At 39.3% G+C, this 23533-nt stretch overlaps 1 protein-coding gene across 2 annotated transcripts; it reads left to right on the top strand.

Annotated features, from left to right (window-relative positions):
* Positions 1–3334: 3334 nt before the first annotated feature.
* Positions 3335–20644, top strand: LOC146611167 (mitochondrial carrier homolog 1-like). Of its 2 annotated transcripts, none has more exons than XM_085345153.1 (12): positions 3335–3571; positions 8691–8775; positions 8859–8965; positions 10700–10759; positions 11665–11722; positions 13359–13410; positions 13542–13601; positions 13693–13786; positions 18385–18432; positions 18518–18585; positions 19456–19531; positions 20160–20644. In XM_085345153.1, the coding sequence occupies exons 1-12, from the start codon at positions 3419–3421 to the stop codon at positions 20223–20225; spliced, it is 927 nt and encodes a 308-aa protein (XP_085201279.1). In that variant the 5' UTR covers positions 3335–3418; the 3' UTR covers positions 20226–20644. The 2 variants fall into 2 exon arrangements, with proteins under 2 accessions (XP_085201279.1, XP_085201278.1); XM_085345152.1 differs by having other exon boundaries at positions 10697–10759.
* The last annotated feature ends 2889 nt before the right edge of the window (positions 20645–23533 follow it).

Genomic DNA, 23533 nt, shown 5'->3' with positions numbered 1-23533 from the left:
CAGGAGTGGCCTCAAACTGAGCAAAGAAGTTGTTGAGCTCCTCTGCGAGTTTGAGGCTGCTGTTGGAGGGCTACTTTAGTTAGTTAGTGAGAGTCTGGATAACTCTCCACATCTGGCAGGGGTTGTTGTCAATGAGGAAGCCCTCTATCTGCCTCCTGTAGGCCTCCTTGGCCTGTTCGATGCCCCTCCGCAGGTTGGCTCTGGCAGTGCTATACAGGGAACTGCCTCTCAGCCTGAAGGCTGATTTATGAGTTCTGATCAGAGCCTGTACTTCACTTGTCATCCAAGGTTTTCGGTTAGGAAAAACCTAGATGGTTTTTGTCACTGTCACATTTTCTTAAAACACTTTATGAAGAAAAGGACAGACTGAGTGAACCAATCAGATCAAAACAGTCCTGTAGTAGAAGAGCATTTGCTCTTCTACTACAGGACTACTATTTATCTGGCCATGTTTTAATGACCCAGATGCTTGGAGGGTCTACTGATAGTTAATAGCATGATGAACTATCAGCAGATCCCTCCGAGTGCTTTGAGGGGTCTGCTGCATTGAAATCATTATAAATTATGATTCTGTGTTTAGCATCTACAACAATTTTAATACCATTTTTCTCACTCAGAATTGTGGATAATGCTGGGTGGAGACTCGTACTATCTTATCTTTCACATTCTTGCACTCACACACACACACACACACACACACACACACACACACACACACACACACACACACACACACACACACACACACACACACACACACACACACACACATCTGCCATTTCTCAAATTGCATTTCTCATTCAACACATTAATTAGATTTATACTTTGATTATATTTTGATTAGAGATGATTTACCTCTAGCAAAAGCACATATAGATGACATCTGTTTAGCACGCTGTATCATTTCTAACATATAAATAAATGAACTGATTCTTATAAAGCACTTGTCTACTCTCTCAGGGCTCTCAAAGCACTTTGTAACACATGCATCATTCACTCAGGGATATTTGGCCTGCAGACTGGAGCAGATGATTCGTCTCGATGACCTGACCTGAAAGTTTCTATAAACATTTTCTCATGATTATTTCATGTTGGCTTAAAATAAAAATATCTCCCTCTGCTTGTACTGTAAATCCTTGTTAAAAACATACCTGGCAACACAATGGACAATGCCAAACAACAATGCCTTGTGTAACTGGGGCAACTCAGGGTTGAGTATCTTGCCCAAAGACACTTTAAGATGCAGACTGGAGGGACTAATCCAACAACCTTCAGAAAGGTGCACAGCCTGTCATGGCTGGCAGGTACACAGATGTACCTAATTAATTCAATTCAATTCAATTTTATTTATATAGCGCCAAATCACAACATAAGTCGCCTCAAGGCGCTTCATAGATACAGAGAAAAACCCAACAATCATATGACCCCCTATGAGCAAGCACTTTGGCAACAGTGGGAAGGAAAAACTCCCTTTTAACAGGAAGAAACCTCCGGCAGAACCAGGCTCAGGGAGGGGCGGGGCCATCTGCTGCGACCGGTTGGGGTGAGAGAAGGAAGACAGGATAAAAGACATGCTGTGGAAGAGAGACAGAGGTTAATAACAGATATGATTCAATGCAGAGAGGTCTGTTAATACATAGTGAGTGAGAAAGGTGACTGGAAAGGAAAAACTCAATGCATCATGGGAATCCCCCGGCAGCCTATGTCTATTGCAGCATAACTAAGGGAGGATTCAGGGTCACCTGGTCCAGCCCTAACTATATGCTTTAGCAAAAAGGAAAGTTTGAAGCCTAATCTTGAAAGTAGAGATAGTGTCTGTCTCCTGAATCCAAACTGGAAGCTGGTTCCACAGAAGAGGGGCCTGAAAACTGAAGGCTCTGCCTCCCATTCTACTTTTAAATACTCTAGGAACAACAAGTAAGCCTGCAGTGCGAGAGCGAAGTGCTCTAATAGGGTGATATGGTGTCCACAATTTCTCTGATCATTAATGAGAGCACTGCTGTTAATGGGTGAGGCTAGTAACTGTGCTTAAGGCTACTCAGTGAGTGTATAAGCTCAGCTTCAGGACGTAGGCAAATAGAACTAGGCATGCCCCTCTGACATCGGTGTAATTAAGTCCCTAGCAAGTGATATTTAAAGAGTGACTCTTTAAATGGAGAGACGGTCGAGACTTCTCGTACTGGGGTTACTGGGAATTTAACAAGAGCCAGAGAAATTTTAAAAATAAATAAACAATTTTTTTTAGGTGAATTCTTTGAAATAAATAAATACAAAAATCTAAAAATGTAAAACATACATCTCATTGGTTGATTTGGTGTGAAAATTCTGCCTACATGACAAACGGTGTGGGAAAGAATAGGAAGCATAATAATAATAATACGTTTACTTATACTACTACTACTACTACTACTACTACTACTACTAATAATAATAATAATAATAATAATAATAGAGAATTCAGCTGACAGCAACATATAGTGAGATGTATTGCTTTGCAACCAATTACATTTTTTATTTGTTTTTGTTATCACTAGATTGATAATTTCCTGCTTCATCTCTTGTCCTTTTTACAAAAATGTTGCATTTTCCTTTTTATGTTTATCTAGTTTTTTTTTTTTTTTTTACTTTTGCACGATCTCATATTATTTGATAAATTGAGTTGCTTCGGGGATGTAACTGACTTTAAAAATCAAATAAACCAAAAACAAAAAAATAAAAACATTTGTTATGTGTTAGGTAAGTGAATGGATGGATGAGCTGACTGAGCCATGAACAGCACTGCTATTTTGAAGCATGGAAGGCTGATAGTCATGTATGTATGTAATTAGAAATGACCATATGCATACAACGTTTTTTTTTTGTTTTTTGTTTTTGTTTTTTGTGGTTCCTGATTTCGTCAGGAATATTTAAAAAATAATGCATCATTTTAAAAAAAAAAGAAAAAAAAGAAAAAGAAAAATACTGCTACTAAAATAAAATAGTGAGAAACAGCGAGATTAAGTCCGTCCAATCGGCTTCTTCTAGATCCAGAATTAAATTAAGCACTATAAGAAAAAATATACCAGTTTATACGTTTTTAACCAGCATGCTACACAAGCCTTTCAATATTTATTATTTATTTCTAGAATTTAAGGCAGACTACCCAAGAGGCGCTGTTAATCTCTGTCCACGCTGACAGGAAGCTCTCTGGCTGTGGCAGATAAGAAGTACACGCACGTGTTTTTATGACTTCACGAGTTTTGGTAAGAGATAGCTATTTTTAGACAGAATACGTTGTGAAATCTGCTCTCACTCACGCCTGCATTTTACTCACTAGAAAACGTCTCCACTTAAACTATTATTCTGAAAAGCGGAAGTTGTTTTTGTTGTTTGATACACAACGCTAATGATTCGTCTCCCTCGTTCACGGTAACTAAAGATGGAGTCGCCAGAAAACCTGCATGGTCCAGCAGTCGGTGTCGCGCAGGATGCTACACCAACCACCGTGGACGTGGACACCGCAGTGTTTCTGCTGGGAGCGGGTGTAACAACCCTCACACACCCGCTGCTGTACGTCAAGCTGCTAATACAGGTAGCCGATGTAGCTAGCTAACAGTCATCATAGAGGCTGAATATGAATATACAGCTTCCGTGCTGTTTTTGGAAATATGTCAACTCATGCTTCTATTTACTCATTTAGCTTAGCAGTGAAATGTAATCGCTTGCTGTGGGTTACATTTATAACCGCTATGGGCAGAAGAGTCTATAGTGTTGTCTTGTTTTCCTCATCGATACGAAATTGCGTTTGACTTTTAAATCCGAGCCTCACCTCAAAAATACTGTAAATCTAAGCAGTTATTTCTGCTCCGTCGAACCATTTACAAATGTACTGTTTATACAGGTGGAAAGCTGCAGTCAGCTGAGACTGAAGATGCCACTAATGTTTCTCCCACTAAAACGTCCAGATGAACAGAATAAACTTTTTAGGATTTCCTTACCTGGATGATGCATCAAGACATTCTGTTGTGCTCATTCTGTAAAACCCTCCAAACTTAGAATGAACATCCAGCATTGTTTTAAACACTGAAAATGTATTGCAAAAGCTGGATGACAGGAAAAACTATAAGCCCCGAGTCCTGTAGTCAAAGACTCTGATGGCTCTACTGTGAGGTCCGTTTTCCATTTTCTCCAAATTTTAAACACACTTGACTTGGAACAAGCTACATCTTTATTTTGGGGCCATGCTTTTGTTTACTTAGCCAGATGTTACAACTTGTTAAGGTCTGCAAGCACTCTCTTTTCACTATTTTGAATAATTAGGTACATATATATATATATATATATATATATATATATATATATATATATATATATATATATATATATATATATATTAGGGGTGCAACGATATTCGTATCGATATTGAACCGTTCGATACAGTGCTTTCGGTTCGGTACGCATATGTATCGAACAATACAACATTTGTAATTTATTTTATCAATTTTCCTTCTGACTATGCTGTCTGTGTTGAGCGCTCAGTGAATCTGCATTCGACTACTCCGCCTAGGCTCGACAGTGCAGCCTAGGCGGAGTAGTCGAATGCAGATTCACTGAGCGCTCAACACAGACAGCATAGTCAGAAGGAAGAGCGCAGGGCAAGCTAGCGAGACAGAAGTTAAGCTCTCCTTGTAACAGGCAAATTGAACCTCATTCAGATCTGGCGTTTGGAATTACTTTGGTTTTCATGTGACGTATGACCCTGAAGGTAAGCGAGTCATGGACTAAAGTAAAACAGTATGTTGGATGTGCCATGCAATGCTCAATTACATTGGTGTGAACTAGTGTGTTAGCGCAGTTAGCTCATTAACTTGTTGGCCAGAGATTTGCCATGTTGTGGCGTTAAGGTCATTTCAACGAGATTAACCTGAAAGCACTAGTGGGAACACAACGAATATGACTGCACATTTACGCCGACATCATCCTAGTGCAAAGACAAAAACAACAAGCATGCTACTAACTTTAGCCGAGTCATTTAGACAGCTGTTAGCACATGATTCTCCTTATGCTGCTGAGAATATAGCCCAGAAGAAGCGGATAGTATAGCTTTTATTTTGGAAAGAGACATTTCTCTGTAATAAACTCTCTTTTCCAAAGATGAGTGATTCCTCAATCAGATACAGGGCTCGCAATATCGCTAGCCCGACGTCCCGGAGCTAGCGATTTTTTCAGTCGGGCTACCAAAATCTATCTCTTCCCTGCCCGTCGGGCTATTGTAGGAAAAATATATGTCAATGCTTTTGCATTCTTTCAGAAATGTAGCTGGGTAATTATGTCATTGGCATCGGTGAGCCACTGTCAATATGTGACATATTGAAATCGCGTTTGAATTTGCGCTTGTTTTTTTGCTTTCACTTTGCAATCTGCGAACTGTGTATAGAGAGCGACAGCACTGATCTGTGAGTGATGATAATTTGTGCACCAATTCCTCTGACATCGTCTTATTAATCGTTAGCTTACTATGCAAACATGACAAGTGAAATCTCCCGCAGCTTAAACATGTGAGAGGTTGATCGCGCAGAGAATCGCTGAGCTTATGTGAGTGCGTGTGTAAAAGCAGCAGCATATATATTTTAGTTCTGCTGAGCCAAATAAGACAGGTCAGGGTGAAGACGTGACAGCCAAAGAAAAGCTTACCACAAAACGGAAAAGTTATGACAAATCAGACTATCAGGCAAAAAGAAAGTGCAGCTTTATGGTTTCATGGACAAAAGAATTTCTGTGGCTGCAATATGACGAGCTAAATAACCAGGGCTGCACATAAGTGGTCCGCAGGTGCGCATTCGCTGTCAAAATAAAAAACACGCACAAGGGTTAGGGTTAAATTTAAAAACTGTACTTTTGAGTTAAAACATATATATTTATAATTTTAATAAATGACAAATAAAAAATGCATGAACATTTTTTTTGTATCGAAAAAATATCGAACCGTGACACCAAAGTATCGAACCGAACCGAACCGTGAATTTTGTGTATCGTTGCACCCCTAATACATATACATATATATATATATATATATATATATATATATATATATATATATATATATATATATATATATATATATATGTATATATATATATATATATATATATATATATATATATATATATATATATATATATATATATATGTGTGTGTGTGTATATGTATATAGATAGATGTGTATAACTCCCTGCTCCCCCCTGCGGGTGGTCTATCCTTCAAGCTCGGATCCTCTACCAGAGGCCACTTCCTTTATCTGTTGGTGGTACATACCGTGCTGGGGCCTGTCCTTCCATGATTTTATGAGAGAGATAATCTCTGAATAATACTTAAATCTATTAGCCAGAACTAACCAACCAAGTCGGTGATGCCATGTGGCACAAGATGGCGCTAAACGTGTTCTGCTTTTGAAAGCAGGTCTCCTAAATGAACCTTTACTCTTGTAGTGTTTCATGTTCACTTTAATTAAAGCAATGTGATTTGTTTGGGGCCTCTTTAATGAAGCCAGTTCTTAAACATAAAATAGCTTCGATCCACTGCAGATGCTTGTGATGGACGACCTGTCCAACGTGCACTTTGGGTGTCACTCTGTGACAGCTGGGTTGAACTGCGTGGACTGATAGTTTTGTGTCACATCTGTAGTTTGAGGATGTGCTTTCAGAGTTTTTACTGTGTTTTACTTTATTCAAATCAAGGTTGGTGATTCCATAACTTTTGATAGGACTGTAGACTGTACACCTCACAGTCATTAGATTTCAGCGATCGCCTGTGAAATATTTTTGAACTCATGTGCCCAACAGCTCTCTTCACCATCTGTATTTAAGATTTATTTAAGTTTTTTTCAGTGCAGACTTTAATGTGAACATGCTGTTCTGGCACACTGATGTCCAAAAACGTGGAAATTTTACACTGATTTTTCTTCTAGCTTGTCATCTGTAAACCACATCACTTAACATGATTGGTCCTTTATTGTGATTTTTGCCTCTAAATAACAGCAAAACAAATTTAGTTGTTCTACACTTTATCTAGTTATTGGTGATTCTGCTTTAATCGTCTTTCAGGCGTCAGAGCAGATGACATTGAAGGAGACATGAATCTGCTGGTTCAGGATAAATATAGATTCAGTAAAATCATAATTCATGTTGGCAGTAATGACACTGATCACATCAATTGGAGGTCACTACAATGAATATTGAATTGGTGTTTAACTTTGCAAAGCAGTGTCAAACAGTTTTTTTTCTGATTAAATCCCTTGAATTAGATTATCTAATGAACCCACTCTGAGCTAATGCTGAGTTTTCAGATCTTGTGAGGAAGAAGGTTGGAGAGACAGTGAGCACAACTGGATCTGAAGATGTACTCATCCTTTTGTTCCGTGTTGATTGGAAATCCAGATCCTAACCCAAACCCGGATTCTTTCATCTAACACCGGAAAAATAAGCAAAAGGGTAAAAAACAAAAACAAGCCAGTGTGCAGGTTCACAGTGTGGACAGCATCCCAACATCCCTTTAGTGTCTTTGCTGGAATTTTCAACTGTGAACTGTTCCAGTCAGCTTAACTGCTTATCTTGCAGAAGACAAAGGGATAAACCCTGAATCTCTTCTTCACCTAATTTTTATACCTCTGTTACAGAATGGCACAGCTTCTCAGGTGACATCTGGCCTCACCCATTGTGACATCCAGTCATGTGGTTGACAACTGATCAGCCACCCTTATCATTCTCTCTCTATCTGTTTGACTTTTCCACATAGCTGATATAAACCAAAGTTTAAACCTCCATCCACCCATTTCCTTCTGCTGATCGAGGCAGCAGCCTAAGCAGAGAAGATCGCACACAAACATTTGTACAGAATACACAGCACACTTACACACTGTATTTAAGAAGTCAGACGTCCTTTTAGATTAGTGCCTCGTTGGTGTCACTCACTCCCACACACGTCACATCTTTTCCACACACACATGAACACTTACTTTCCAAGGTTGTTTCTACACAGCTTCTCAGTAAGAGGACTGTGATTGGAATCATTGTTATAGATTATATTTTCTTATTCATGATATTGGTCAAAGCTACACCTGATTAGACTCTGATTAGCTTTAAGCTATAATTAACTATCAGCAAAAACACATGTGTTATGGTTCAACACCTGATTCAGAGTCACACTGCTGCAGTCGTATGCAGACGCTAATCTGCACGGGCCAAATCTGGATCATGTCTGCAAAAATCCAGCCATGAGAATAATTTTCATACTCAACCCATTTCTCATTTGACATATTAGTCAGACGTGTACTTTGTTTTATGTCTTGATTAAGAATAAAGCTGATTTACTATTAGCAAAAGCACATCCAGATAAACTGGTTTTTATTGAGGGCGGCGTTTTTATTCCAAAAGGCAAATTGATGACACGTTGCTGAGATGGTCATCTTTCTTTAATTTCATCTCATTCAGTGTTTACATTTTTTACTCTTTCATTTTGGCTCATTATGTCTGTTTTTCAAAACCTGAATTGTTCTGTCTGTCACTGATTTAAAATAATGATTTAAATGTATTTTGGTCAGTTGTTTAAGTCGTCCAGTCTGTTCTTGGAAAGCAAACACCTGAAGCTGTAGTTGAATAAAAGAAAATGGTCATGTAGAGAATCTGTTTAATTGAAACTGCTGTTGTCTCCAGGTGGGACATGAGCCTCTTCCCCCGACTGTGGGAACAACTATGTTTGGAAGGAGAGTTTTATACCTGCCCGGCTTTCTCTCTTATGGTGAGTGAAGTGGGATTAATGGATGACTTATCGTCTAACTGGACAAAGCATGAACATTTTACAGGACATGAATTTGTTTTCAGCGCAGCATATTGTGAAGGTGGATGGAAAGAGAGGACTTCTTCGTGGCCTCTCACCACGTATTGTATCCAGTGCCATCTCTACTGTGGTGAGGAGCAAAGTTAAACAGGTAAGCAGGAAATGAGATTAAGATGGTACAAAGGGTACAACCCTTCTTGCTAAGATGAATAAGCAGATGTTTCTCTATAGCTGGATCCATCAGAGGTGCCTGTATAAGTCATTTGAATTAGCAGTTCTGACAGTGTGACCTCCATCAAGAATCTCTGTGATTCAACTTGAACTTAACATTAAACTGTTAAAACTGTTAAAAATTCCCTTTGTTATCTTTAGATTTCAACCTGGACAAGCTGGAGTATTGTATTGATTGTAACTCTTTAAAATCTGAAAGATAAAGAACAAAAACGGAGCTGCATATGTTCTATATGTTCTATTGCAAAGGCTTATACAGAAGCACAATGATGATAGCCAATGATGAGGGCACGCTCTGTACTTTACACAGAGTGTGGGAACCAAACTGTTAAACAGCTGATATTAGACTTTCCTTACCAGCCTTCGTATTAAAAACGAATACGTAGAAACACTACACTCTGACTTTTCCCATACTGCAGTGTTACTGAATTATTACTTTAACATGCTGCTGAATGTTTCACGTCACAGTGTTTCAGATACAGCACAGGGTCACTGTGCTTATATTTATGTGGCCCCAGCAGGGCCATGCTGCAAATAAGATTTTGCCCTGTGTATTTAAATGCCTCTAAAACAAGAGGCATTTGCCAAGTGTGTGAAGATTACAGGCACTCGTCTGACACTATACTGCACTAACACAAGTACAGTTTTATGAAATGAAATCAAATTGTCATTGTTTTCCAAAAACCTGTGGATGGAATTTAAGATGATTAAAACTCGAGACATGCCTGTGGTCTCAATGATCTGTAATTGGCTGAAACAGCTCGAACAGGAAGTGATTTATTTACTGCCACCTTATTATTAAAGCTAAATTAATAATATTCAGTGTTGAATAGAAACCTTGGGTTTTTATCGTTCTCCTGTATGAATCACTAACAGCAAGCTCTCCCAGCTTTGCAGGCTGCTTTTGTCTGGAGGAAAGTCTCCTGAATCAGTGGGATGCCATTTCCAGTGTTTGTGTTCCCTTTTTGTTGTGATGTCCTGACAGAGGACAAGTTATTTCAGGTTTCATGCCAATGTTGTGCTAATGTTTTGGGGTTTTTTTTCTTTAAATAATATTTTTAATTTGGTTTTTATTGCTGCTCAGTGTTGTTGTCATTACTGGTTCAGTTTTTGACAAAAGCACATTCAAAGCTTTTTCCCATTCAGTGAATTTTCATAATGATAATAATCCTCTGCTGTCACATTGCTGTAACATATGGATTTTCAGCCAGGGCACAGTTTGATAGCAGAAGTGTTACAATAGGAATCAATTTCAATTCCTTTTTATTATCAATTAATTCATTTTTGCCTTTCATGTAAACATGGTCTGTAATTTTCTGTAATCTTGCTGCAGTTTGTAGTCAAAATATTAGTGAAGTTCAAAGGACTTACATGTTGTTTATTTGTTACCAGTTACAAATAAGAACAGCTGATGTGCTTGAATAGGCCTTTGAGAGATGACAGGCAGTAAAGTGTAATCACTGTGCTCACGCATATGATTTTATTTAAAACATGCATAAGAATTTGTGGTTCTGCAAAAATAAACTTGGGTTTTTAAGTGATTGTGCAGGTGGAGCTGTAGATGATTGATGTTGTCGATGAATGTTATGTTCTTTAAATATCTGATTACACAATAGTGTGTTTTGAAGGGTAATCGGAGTTCTTTGTTCAGCAGATAGACGTCCTGTTTAAGAACGGCGACCAGCAGAATTCACTCAGGAAAGTGGTCAAAGAGGTGAGACAACTCTGTGAGGGCTGTTCTTCACTTCTTTCATTTTGAGTGTAGCTGAACTGATGTACAAATGTTTCCTTATTCATAAGTTGTGAAAAAGACAGAATACGATGATTTGAAAATCATTTAAGCCCTAAATTTAAAGGGTAAATGGTTCAATGATGATCAGTATCAAATGCTGTAACTGATAGATTTGGTTTTATTTGAAAACAATATTGGATCCTTTTTGATTAATCAATGTATTTCCAGAAAATTGTGAGGGCACAGCGTAAAACCTGAAATGTGGTATCATGCCACAAAATAAAAACCTTGCAAAACATCTTAGAACTAGTTACTACAAGTTTTCCACTACTTCCTACTGGACCTGGTTTTTAAGGTTTCCCATTGGTTTCCCAATTTGCAAATTAATGATCAAGAAAAATGACCTCAACGCCCACTGTCCGTCAGTAGTGCTAATTATAGTCATTATAAAAAAATGTAATATTTATAACTTTATACTGTTTATATATGGGGAAACCTGCCGTCATTTGCAGGACCGTAAATGGACCAAAAGCGAGTTGGACCTCCTTTTGCCTTCAGAATTGTCTTAATTCTTCATGGCAGATTTTCAACCAGGTCCTGAAAGGATTCATCAGAGATTATGTTCCTTAAAAAATGCCAAAAAGTGTCTAGAAACAACCTTCATCCCTAAAATACTTTTTTGAGAAACCAAATGTTGGTAGGGACCAGAAATTGTGCATAATTCCTGTTAGGAAGTTCTTATATTTTCCCTGGAATTTCTCTGGGCAAATTTGAGACAGGCAAGTGGTGATCAAGTGAAAAATCTGGAAAGCAGAGGATATTTGTAGACATTGTCTTGCTATTTCTGGCTTTGAAAAACGTTCTCTTTACATTGCTTTGTCTCCCAGACCTCACATGAGATGATCATCCAGTGCCTGTCCAGAGTAGCCACCCATCCTTTTCATGGTATGTCAGCAACCGGAAATGTTTATTCTGCCATGAAACATTTCTTTTGAGTAAATAAAAAAAGCTAGGCAGAGATTAGTAAAATAAAATAGTGCTGCAGTCACCTTACAGGAAGAGATTTCCTGGTTTGAACTCCAGCTCCTGAGCGTCCAATGGGTTCTGTGGCTCCGCCCACAATCTAAAGAGACGCATGTTTGTGAGTCTAAAGTGAATGTAGGTCTGAGGTAGATAAAGTGCTCAAAGTTTATAGAACAAAGCACTCTGTCAACATATGATTAAAATGTGACTGTATTCTAAATAAATGTGTGTCGTCAGTATAACTAAAAAAAGTACTGTGTTCTTTTTCTGTTGTTTTTAACTACTGATTAAGTATTTTCAGTGTTGGGAAGGTTACTTTTAAAATGTATTCCGTTACAGAATACAGAATACATGCCCCAAAATGTATTCTGTAACGTATTCCGTTACGTTACTCAATGACAGTAACGTATTCTGAATACTTTGGATTACTTAATATATTATCATGCTTTTTACAACAACGTGAATGTACTATTGCTGTGATTTATTACTATTACTGAAGGTCCGCGACTCCGAACTGTAGTAAAGGGACCTCTGACTAATACGGCGGGGTCCCTGTCGGCTCGTAGCCGAAAAATAGCTTTACTTTGTTGTGTGGGTCAACTTTTCTTGCAAGAGACAGAGAGAGGCGTTGAAAGACTGCTCCAACGGAACTTATTGTTTTCGGAGGAAAACACGAACACAGTGTACAGTCGAGTCTTAATAGCTTACTTACAACTGGGCTCGTCAGGCACTCTTCTTGGCTGAAGTGGTTATTATTATATTTACATGCTTCCAGCTCCCGTTTTTCCTCGACGACAACTCGTACCTTTCCACTCCCCTTTTTCTCCCTCCTCGCGCTCACAGACCCATAACGTGTATGGCAGTCCATTCTCCCTGCAGCACGGACTACACTGCCCATGATGCTACATTCTTTAGAGCTATGCTTGTAGCATTCTGCCTGTTAGCTTAGCACAACAACAACAACAACGAAAAGGCGCTCTCTCACCCAGGAAGCACACAGTCGCAGAGAGAGAGAGAGAGCGTAACCCTGTAACCATGGCAACCGTAACGCTGCTGCCTGGAACAACAGAACGTAGCTGTCAAACAAAACCCAAACAGTCCTGACCCGCGACAAAATGAAACAGGAAAGTACCGCAGTGTAATCCATTTATTTCAACAAAGTAACTGTATTCTGAATACCACCTTTTTAAACGGTAACTGTAACGGAATACAGTTACTCATATTTTGTATTTTAAATACGTAACGGCGGTACATGTATTCCGTTACTCCCCAACACTGAGTATTTTTAATTGAATTCTGTCTTTACTGCGTGCTTTGAAAATTTGTAACTCCTTTTAATGCCTGATTGTGAACAGTGGCCTAAAATGTGAAGGTAGTGATTTGAGTCGTCACATGAAGCAGGAATCTCATGTTGGACTAACAGACTTGTTTACATATTGAACTATTCTGAGGCATCAATCTTTGTTTGCAGTTTACAGTATGTAGCATGTTCCCAGTCCTCATGAAAGTGTTATGTTGTCTGAATGAAATGATCTGATAAACCTTTCTGCGTTGGCAGTTATGTCGGTACGCTGCATGGCTCAGTTTGTTGGCAGAGAAGTCAAGTATGGGTAAGACTTTGGTTTATACATAAATTTCATACAAGTGTTTTGTAGATGAAGAAAGTGGATTAAAAGAAACATTCTACACTCACATCTACATAAAAAAGCAAGATGATATTAAAGGTCTGTCTGATTTTTAGTGGGATGCTCAGCTGTATGGTCAAGATTTTCAAGGAGGAAGGAGTTGCTGGCTTCTATGTGTGAGTCATGCTTTTATTAGTACAGTCTGTCCTGCTCAGATATCGTGATCTTTCACCTCCAACCATCATAGCAGTGTTTGTGTGTTTGCAGTGGTCTCATACCGCATGTCCTGGGAGAGGTTCTGTTTCTGTGGTGTTGTAATCTCCTGGCTCACTTTATTAACACCTATGCTGTGGATGAAAGTGTAAGTCTGTCACCTTTACCTATTTCAACAAGCTTTGACAATAAATATAATTTTATAATAGTACTGTATTTTTATTAGGAAAACTATTGTATGTTCTAGGTGGGCACTTGAAGAGCATGTTCAACACCCGCTCTACCTCCTGAGCCACGCCTACCTTTGAGGTTGTGCCTCAGAAGGTAGAGCGCCCTTATTTTCCACAAAGCAAAAAAACAGAATTTAAAATGTAGTCAAAATGCAAAAATTAGATAACATTAAGTGGCTCAAGTGTAATGGACAGTACAGTGCAGTAAGGGGGATTAAACAATGGGAGGTTGCACACTTGACAGATTAACAGATGAATCTCTGTATTATACGTATTATCCTGTTCATGTGGTATCAAAGATTTCCTGTGTACATTCAAAAACATACCGTAAGAGCTACAATGTGACAAACAAAAGAGCTCTCATGCAACTTTAAAATTCCTGTCATAATTTAAAATCTGTTAATATAATCCAATTTGTATCCCTTCAACAAAATAAGACCAGATTCCTGTCAACGGAGCAAAGGCCCGGAAGTACACCGGAATATTATAACACTTAATTTAGAAAGAAATCTAAACTTTATATAAATGATTGCAAATCTTAGAAATCTATTTGGCCAATGCTGCTAATCATACAAAACACAAAATATTTTCTTAAAGTTGACACTGGCTATCCTGATGTGATAATGGACTTGCACTTATATAGTGCTTTTCTGCTCCACTTGGCCCATTTCCACACACACAATCTTACAAGTACATTTTTCTATGTCTGAGTGCTTTCTATAGAAAAATATATTTTTGACATCTGACGTTATTAGCCATTTCAGGGTCAAAACTCTTCTTTAAAGAGTTAAAAATGGTCTTTTATCTTCTATAAAATGATAGGTTTGGCTGTTCTCCCAGATGTTCCAATCAAATTTAACACTGAGGCATCCATGAAAAAGAGGATTCACAAGGTTCAAAGAAAGTTATCTCACTGAAAATGATATGCCATGTTCTGACTGAAGGATTTATAAAAACAGCTAAAAGTTGTAGCTCTGCTATCACTATGAATATAATACAAGAAACAAAACATTCTCATCTTAATGTAACAGTTGAAGTCTTAGTTAGTCGAGTGGTTCAGGGGGTTGGGAAGCTCATCTTGTAATCGGAAGGTTGTAAGTCTTGGTCGTATTGGTCGTTGTGTCCTTGGGCAAGACACTTCACCTACCACCTACTGGTGTTGGCCAGAATGGCCGATGGCGCGATATAGCTGCCTTGCTTCTGCCCCAAGGCAGCTGTGGCTAAAACTGTAGCTTGCCTCCACCAGTGTGTGAATGTGAGAGTGAATGAATAGTGGAATTGTAAAGCGCTTTGAGGATCTCGAAAAGCGCTATATAAATGCAATCCATTATTAGTCTGAGAGTCCTTTTTTTTTTCTTTTCTTTTCTTTTTTTAAAATTTCAACATTCAAATATTTGGCGTCTAGCGGACTGTGAGCCCATGGATTCTAATTACATCGTAAGGTTTTAAAAACTGAGCTTAAAAATGCAGTGCACATGAATAGTGCTAATAAAAAAGCAGAGAGGCCTACAGTGAACATAGATTATTTTTAAGGGGTTTTTTAGTATTGTTTGTATTAAAACAAAATACAAAGCATTACAATACATGAAAAAGACAATAGCATTAAAAAAGGAGGAGTTTGGACCCAGAGGCAGGGTTGTTACATCATCACTTAACAAGTGGATAGTCTCATAGACAAAAAGCTAAGCTAGTGTTTATGGCAGAGGTATTATTATCATCATCACCAGCTAGACAAAAGCCTGGGCTAGGCTAATGACAAAGTTGCCTTATTGCAAATAAACAACATACAGAAGAGGCACACTTGATACATGCAGACCATTAAGCAGTGTTGGAACACACTGTGGTACCATACGCTCGAAAGCATCAGTTGAACAGAAAGTAGTGTGATGGTACAAGAATGGTGAGAAAAAGGTGATTAACAATGGAAGAGAGACAGACCTTCATATAAATGTCGGTCTGTCCTACAGAGAAACTGCAAAGAAAGTCAAGGTGTCAGTGAGTTTAGTTTCCTTCAGCATCCAAAGGCTCAGAAACAAACTGACAGGAAGAGGTCTGCAGACCCAAAGACACGACTCAATCAGAGGACAAGTTTCTGAGAGTTAACAGCTGTGTGATAGGCGGCTGACAGGACAACAGCTTCAAGCACAGCTTAATAGTGGTCGTAGTAAGAAAGTCTCAGTTTCAGCTGTGAAGAGAAGACTTTGAGCTTCAGGTTTGACAGGACGAGTTGCAGCAAGAAAGCCAGACGTCAGAATAAGACAAAGAGGCTTGGCTGGGACATGAAATACCACCATTGGACTACTGAAGACTGGAAGAAGGTATTATGGACTGATGGATCAACATTTGAAACCTTGTGTTCATCACACAGGATCTTTGTGGTCGAGTAGGTAAAGGATGGTTCCACAGTGTGTGGTGTCAACCGTCAAACATGGAGGAGGAAGTGTGATGGTCTGGGGCTGTTTGCTGGATCCAGGGTCGGTGACTTGTACAGAGTGAGAGGCTCCCTGAACCAAAACACGTACCACAGCATTGTGCAGCACCATGCAGGACCCTCTGGTATGAGCCTAGTTGGTCAAGGCTTCATCCTACAGCAACATAAAGACCCAAAACATAGATCCAAGCTGTGCCAGAACTACCTCAGGAACAAAGAACAAGGTGGTGAGCTTGAAAACATGGAGTCCAGCACAGTCTCCAGACTTAAACCCCATCGAGCTGGTTTGAACTGGACAGAAGAGTGAAAGCAAAGCAACCTACAAGGTCCACGTTTATGGGAACTTCTGCTACAGATATGGGAGAATATTCGATTTCTATTGTAAAAAGAAGCCACGACTGTCTTCAGCTGTTATATCTGCCAAAGAAGGCTACTCTGATGGGTTAAAGGTTAGAATACACTTTGGTCTATAAACTGATTCCATGATTTCTTTTTTAACTCCAATTACTTATTTGTGCTATGCTTTCATTTCAGAGTGCAATCAGACAATAAACTGCGTAATTTTCAATAAAGAACTTGAAAATGTGGTGTTCTAAAACTTGTTACTGGTAGTTTATGAGGATTGCTGTGAAATTTTAGCTTCATATACTAGTTGTCTTTTGCATTTTACCAGATAGGTTTATTTTTTTAATTACCCATTACTCAGACATTTTTATATGTCTCCTATAATACATACAGTACATCTGGAAAGTATTCACAGAGCTTCATTTGTTCCACATTTTGTCATGTTACAGCCCTATTCATTGTTCACTGCAAAATGTTAAATACAATAACCTATAAAAGCAATTGCTTGAAATTCTTGCAAATTTATATTCATAAAGAGAAAAATATAACAAGTACTTAAATATTCACAGCCTTTGCTTAATACTTGAAACACCTTTGGCAGCAATTACAGCCTCATGCCTCTTTGAGAGTGATGCTACAAGCTTTGCATACCTATTTTTGGGCAGCTTATTTCCCATTCTCCTTTGTGGAACCTCAGCTGGGGAGCAGCAGTGCACAGCCATTTCTCTCCAGAGGGTTTCAGGCAGATTTCAGTCTGGGCTCTGGCAGGGCCAGACATTCACACAGTAGTCAGGCAGGTTCTCATGTGTCTTTTACTGAGAAGTAGGCTTCACCCTGGCTACTTGGAGTACAGGAATGGTTGTTTCTGAAAGCTTCTCCTCTCTCCACAGAGCAATGCTGGGAGCTCTTTACTAGAGTGCCCATCGGGTACTTGGGCACCTCCCGAATAAGGCCCTTTTACCCAGATCATGTAGATTGACATGGTCAGTTCTGGTGGTTCCAAACGTCTTCCATTTACGGACAATGGAGGCCACTGTGCTCATTAGAACCTTCAGTGCTGCAGAAATCTTTCTGTAGCCACCCTCAGATCTGTGCCATGATACAATCCTGCCCCTGAGGTCAATTCCTTGGTCTTTATTGATTACAAAATCATCCAGTGATCTATAGTGTCCGGGTACCATGCACATGTTCATATGTCTTATCAATATTTCATTCCTCTGCAGCCCATCCTGTGAGAGTGGTGGTCCCACAGTAAACCCACGTAGCTTTTTCATGCTGATCCTTGCCAGGCTGTGAGCTCAGGCTTGGCCAGCAGACGTTCACCCATAAGCCTCTATCCTGTTCCTGGTGACAGGGTAGGATCCCCGCTGACCCTGTCCCGAGCAGGCTACATTGAACCTTTATTAGATTTATTATACTGCGTAGGGTGTCTGGCTCCTCACCCAGGACCAGTTTGATTTCGAAGACCCTACCAGTAGCAAATTGCACTTGACAACAAAGCTTCTGGGATTACTGGAGCACACAAACCCATCACCCTCACACACCAAAAACGAAAATGATGAATGAAAGAAAACGTGTAATACCGGTGTTTCAGAGACACTTGTATATGCTTACATGGTAATTTGTTGTTTATTATACAAACGATTGTAACTATTGAACTTTAAGTGCATTAGTTTTAGTTTCTGGAAACATGTAAATTCCTTCAATAACATTTCCCCCTCTCTTTACATTTCTTTGCAGTTCAGTCAGGCCTCTGCAGTGAGAAGCTACACTAAATTTGTGATGGGCGTAAGTTCTCTCTTCAGACCATGAAAGGTTTCTCCTGTATGTCATAATTCAGTAATAATGCAGTGTGCGTTTTGTGCCTCATTAGATTGCAGTAAGTGTCCTTACATATCCATTCATGCTGGTTGCTGATCTTATGGTGGTAAACAATTGTGGGTGAGTCATTAAGCTAAACACAGTTATGAACTTAAAATGTAATATTGATTTAAACCTGATGCCGTAGACTCTTTCAAGGTTTATAATTAGCTTTTTATCGCACTCATATTAAATGGTTTCAGCGATTGTTTTTTTTTCTCTCACCAACTTGAAACATGATGCTGTGATTGCAGGTCTGTGGAATACAAAAGAATAAAAAGACAAAAGTTGCACAAACCTTCTGGAAAAGGTTAAATTTAGTCAACAAAGATTAGAGAAACTGGAGCTCATATCATTTATAACTTTTTAAGGGTAATTTCAATCAGATGGCAGTTGGATTCCTGATCTCATAGATTTTTTTCATACAATGATTAAGAACAAAGTGGTGAAATTCTAAATGAGGAACTTCCTGTTTTTCATATGACTGCCACATACATGTTTTCTAGCAGCTTAGATTTATATATATATACTACGAAGGAAGGGCTTTAGTATGTGCTTTCCAGGTTATGTCCAATAATTTCAGCAGAACTGAAGTTGTAGAAATATTTCAAGGACCACTGGTAGACAAAGGACAAGCACCAGTGCTCATAACAAAAGTTAAAGTTTTAAATATGTTTACAGATTCCTCCATGAACTGCTCTTGTGTTACCATGTAGGCATTGATTGGAGTCTGACAGCATTTCCAAATCACTAAAGATCTCGAAATCTGACTAATGTGAGGCTCATACAATAAATGGTTCATCATTTTTACACTTGAAGTTTGTCTCCAGAACAGGGGCTTTTTGTGCTACATTAAAGTCTTTATTATGTTTACAGTAAATATGCTTTTAATATTTTTTTGCAAAATAATCGCTGATGCTTCAGTCTGACTGCTGAGCTTTGTCTTGTCAGACTGGCTGCAGGACTTCCTCCTCTGTCGCCCGTCTTTAGCTCCTGGCTGCACTGCTGGAATCACCTGAGCAACAAGGTACACTCACTATGTCACATGGCATTTGATTCCTTAATGCCATTTTATTATTCCATGACCAATTCACTGGAACTCAAAATAGAGGTAATAGAGATGCTGATGGATGCAGAAGCTTTAGGAATGTTCAAATTAACAATCTGTAAAAGAAGGAATGCACTGGCTGGTTCAGCAACACCAAAAGGCCTGAAATACCACAGAAGACAACTGAAGAGGTAGAATTCTTCCTTAGATCAGAAAAAACATTCACAGTATGTAGCCATGTCAAGAAAGGAGGTAGTCGGTCTATCACTGTCAAAATCTATAATCAAGAAACACCTTTGTGAAGATAAATGCAGAGGGTTCACAAAAAAGTGGAAACCACTTGTACACTACAGTAGGATAGTGGAGAGTAAGCAGGACACTGCCTGTCAAATAGGGTGGAGGTAGTGATGCAGCATGTGCATGTATGGATGCCAAGGGAACAGGTCACTTGCTGATAGAAGTAGCAGGGTGAACTGCGACGTGTACAGGCCTATGCTCTCTGCTCAGGCAAAGCATACTGCAAAAGCCAGTCAGAAGACCAGAGCTGGAGTTCCCCAGTGCACTATATATTTTCCTATATTCCTTCTCTTTGTCTCCCTCACGCCAGGGTCACCTCTTTAGAGGATCCAGTTTCTTTTTCCGCCGAGTGCCCTTGACCTCCATCGAGGACTAACATGGTCATCGCCACCACCTGCTGGGATGTTCTTCACCTTTTGCTCAGAAACATTTTCCAAAGATATCGATCCCTTCCTTTGTCATCAGCCTGCTGTATCCATCCAGACAGCTGGAGCAGCAGAACCTTTTTTGAAGTATGAGAAGCACATTCATTGTTATGATTATACCAGCTTCTACTCCTTTCCTCCCTGCTTCCAAACAATGCACCAACTATGGGCACCGTTTTGTTGCTGAGACTCACAAAGACATTTTAGAAATGATTCTCACATGAGTGAGTGAGTTGACTGACTTGCAGTGAGAACAGTACTTCCAAATTGCACCAATATGTTTGTTGGTACCTCTGCTATAGTCTGCAGCACTTTAAACATCTCTGGTTGTTTTAAAACTTGTCATTTTGCTTGATTTTAGATGTTATTAATCCACTCCAGTGTTGCAGCTGAACAGATGATCTGTTTTCAGTTTCTTTGCAATTAAAAACCTCTGTCTTTTTCTTGATGTTGCTCTTGCAAACTGAGTAAAGAGGTAATGCTATTTTTTTAAGTAAAAAATATTTTCTTTAAAAGAGGTTGGAGAAATGTATGAAAGTCAAGAAGCTCAAGATATTATATATGCCAGAGTCTAATAAAACGGAGAAATATGATTTTGAAGTTTGTACAATGTTTTCTTTTTTATCAGTCAGCCTTTAAACCTTTAAACCTGCCAATCGAGTGGTTTAAAAACCTGTTAACAGTCTGTTAGTTCTGAAAGCGTCCATGTTCGCTGATACATGTGACTGATAAATGAATTCTGCTTTATGTGTGTGACTCTAGTAACAACCCCACCTGCCTGTTTTTATTGATAAAAAATAAAATCTTTGCCACAACAGTGTTCACTTCATATTCAAAATGTGAAATATTATATAAGTTGTATACTGATGCTTTAAGATCCAATCTTAAGCAGTAAATAAGAACATATTGAGGGTTACTAGATATAGAATAGTAGATATAGAATAATAGAATAGTAAAGAATAGTTCATTGCCTGGGCCACTTTTTTTAACATGAATAAATAACTCACCGTTTTTCTAAGGCGACAAGTTTACATACTTTTTGAAGTTCTCTGAACTAATGAGGTTTTACAGTGATGAGCAGATAATCCATAGGTAAGTTTAAATTAACTATTCATTAGCTTTCTAACAGCCTGATATTCTGAGGCTTTGTAATATAAACACTGTAATAAAGGTTGCGAGCTTGAGTGCTACAGAACATCAGAGCTGATAATAAATTACGCCTGTAGTGTTCCCCCAACACAGGACGGCTCTGTTTAAAAAGTCCCAACCTCTGATCAATCAAGACTTTATTCGCCACATGCAGGTTGCCCTGCAGTGAAATGGGACACACCCCCCCCCCACACACACACACACACACACACACAACACATATCACATGGGGTTACAGGTCGGAGATCGGTAGCGTTACAGAAAAAAACACTGAAATATACACTACAATGGGAAAGTACAAGAGGAAAAAAAGAGACCTCTACTTGTGCTGGGCTCCTGGGAGGACAGCATGAGAACAGGAAACGAAAAAACTCCTCTGCACAAAAAGAAGCACATGAATGTCCACAGCACAACATTATGGAAGACGTGACAAGCCACAGGGTTGGGTAGGGGGTGAGGAATAGTTCGAAGCAACGCAGCAGCCATCCTGCCCAGCGCTACCATTCCAGCGCGGGCTCAGACCCGCCATGTTCCCCAAGAGGGAGCAAGCATCGAAGGCGTTTGGAAAGGCAGGGGGATGAGTGTGTCTGCGATCCTGTGGGACTTGAACAGTAAGTAGTATAGAGCCTGATGGAGCCCAACATTTACTACCTCTGTTGTCCAGTCGTCTACCCTGACTCGTCTGTTAAGAAAAGAAAAAGCCAGTAACACCTGTGCACTTGGTAATTAACTGGGCCCAGTTTAGTGGCCTGAACAGCAGGCCCTGAGGTTCTGTAACTTTTAAAAGGCTCCAGTAACCTGTAGGAGCTATTTAAACTGAGGATGAATATTCAGGGTTTGCTGTTTCACAAATGATTAAAAGGAGAATGTCTACAATTTAGACTTTGGTGGATATTACAGGATATTTTATTAAAGCAGTTTGGCATGAGCAGAGCAGAAGCAGAGTCAAATAATAATAAATAATAAGCTGTTTGCATCATGGTGTTTCATATCCATGTTTTTAATCACAAGCTGGAGAATAATACTCAGACGAGACCCAGACACGGACAATGTCAAGGACTGGAGACTAGTTCGTGACATCGGTCATTCGACCATGGTTCTTCTTAGAAAGAAAATAACGACAACAACAGTGTTTAAGGGTTTCAGCACCTTTGTGTTTTTTGCATTTGACAGTGTTGTGATGGCTGCCTTTACAGCAAAACAGCACTCCTGCTTCCCAAGCTCTTCAAATAGCTGCACAAGCTGTCAAATTGTATTGTTTTGGTTTCAAAGAGACATGAAGCGTTCTTTCCAAAGTCTCACCTGCATCACCCCATTGTGTTCAGAGTGAAGGTAGGGCAGGTAGGTGATCTTTCCGATCCTTTTTGGATTTCCAGTGAGCAGTGGATAGGCAGCAGGTGAGTAGTAGCAGATAGCAGACCAGCTTCAGACAATCTGAGGAAGTAACAGGTTAGCGTGGGGAGTGATCCAAAGCACCGGTGACAGGAGACACAAGGAGCAAAACACTTAGCACAGAAAGTTACGAGGAGTTTAAAGCAAGCATAGAGGCCGATTTAGCAGTACAGAACATCTGACGACCTGGCGAACGTCTGAGGAGGTCCTAAATACATCCAGGGTGACTGCTGCAGATGACCAGGACTATGACAGATGTCACTTTGAGACAGATGCCCTCGATCCGTGTGACAATGATTGAAAAGATTTTAAGGTGCCAAATCTATAAAGTTCTAATCTCAACAGGTTTGTCCAATAAGAAAAGATAGTTTCATAAGAAACTAAATTCACTTCCAGCCCTATTTTATTGAACAGGAAGCGTTTTCACAGGGTTACACATCCATAAGATAGGGGGTGTTTGCCGTGTGATGGAGTGATACTGTGGTTTAGTCTCAGGTCATACTGCTCATTGAACAAAAAACACACAAATCAGGTGTTAAAATGCTAAACCTTGGGTTTTACCTCCACTGAGAAGTGAGGAGCAGCAGTTTTGAAAACTGAGCTGAATGTTAGCGGGAACGAACATCTCCAAAAACGTTGGAGCAGTTTTACACATGGAGTCTGTCTTGTTAGACTGACCAGAAGATTAGATCATTAATTTCTAGACTAGAAAATATTC

This window comes from Diplotaxodon limnothrissa, linkage group LG20, assembly GCF_057381915.1.
Source record: "Diplotaxodon limnothrissa isolate DT_005_m linkage group LG20, D_limnothrissa_male_GT1.1, whole genome shotgun sequence".
In the NCBI taxonomy this organism is placed as follows: Eukaryota; Metazoa; Chordata; class Actinopteri; order Cichliformes; family Cichlidae; genus Diplotaxodon; species Diplotaxodon limnothrissa.
Note: the sequence above shows the minus strand (reverse complement) of the source record. Positions and strands in the feature narration are given on the sequence as shown.

Coding starts and splice junctions, on each gene's coding strand:
- LOC146611167 (XM_085345152.1), top strand. CDS start 3,419: ATGGAGTCGCCAGAAAACCTGCATGGTCCAGCAGTCGGTGTCGCGCAG. Junction 8,776..8,858: donor GCCCGGCTTTCTCTCTTATG/GTGAGTGAAGTG, acceptor ATTTGTTTTCAG/CGCAGCATATTGTGAAGGTG. Junction 18,586..19,455: donor ATGGTGGTAAACAATTGTGG/GTGAGTCATTAA, acceptor TTGTCTTGTCAG/ACTGGCTGCAGGACTTCCTC.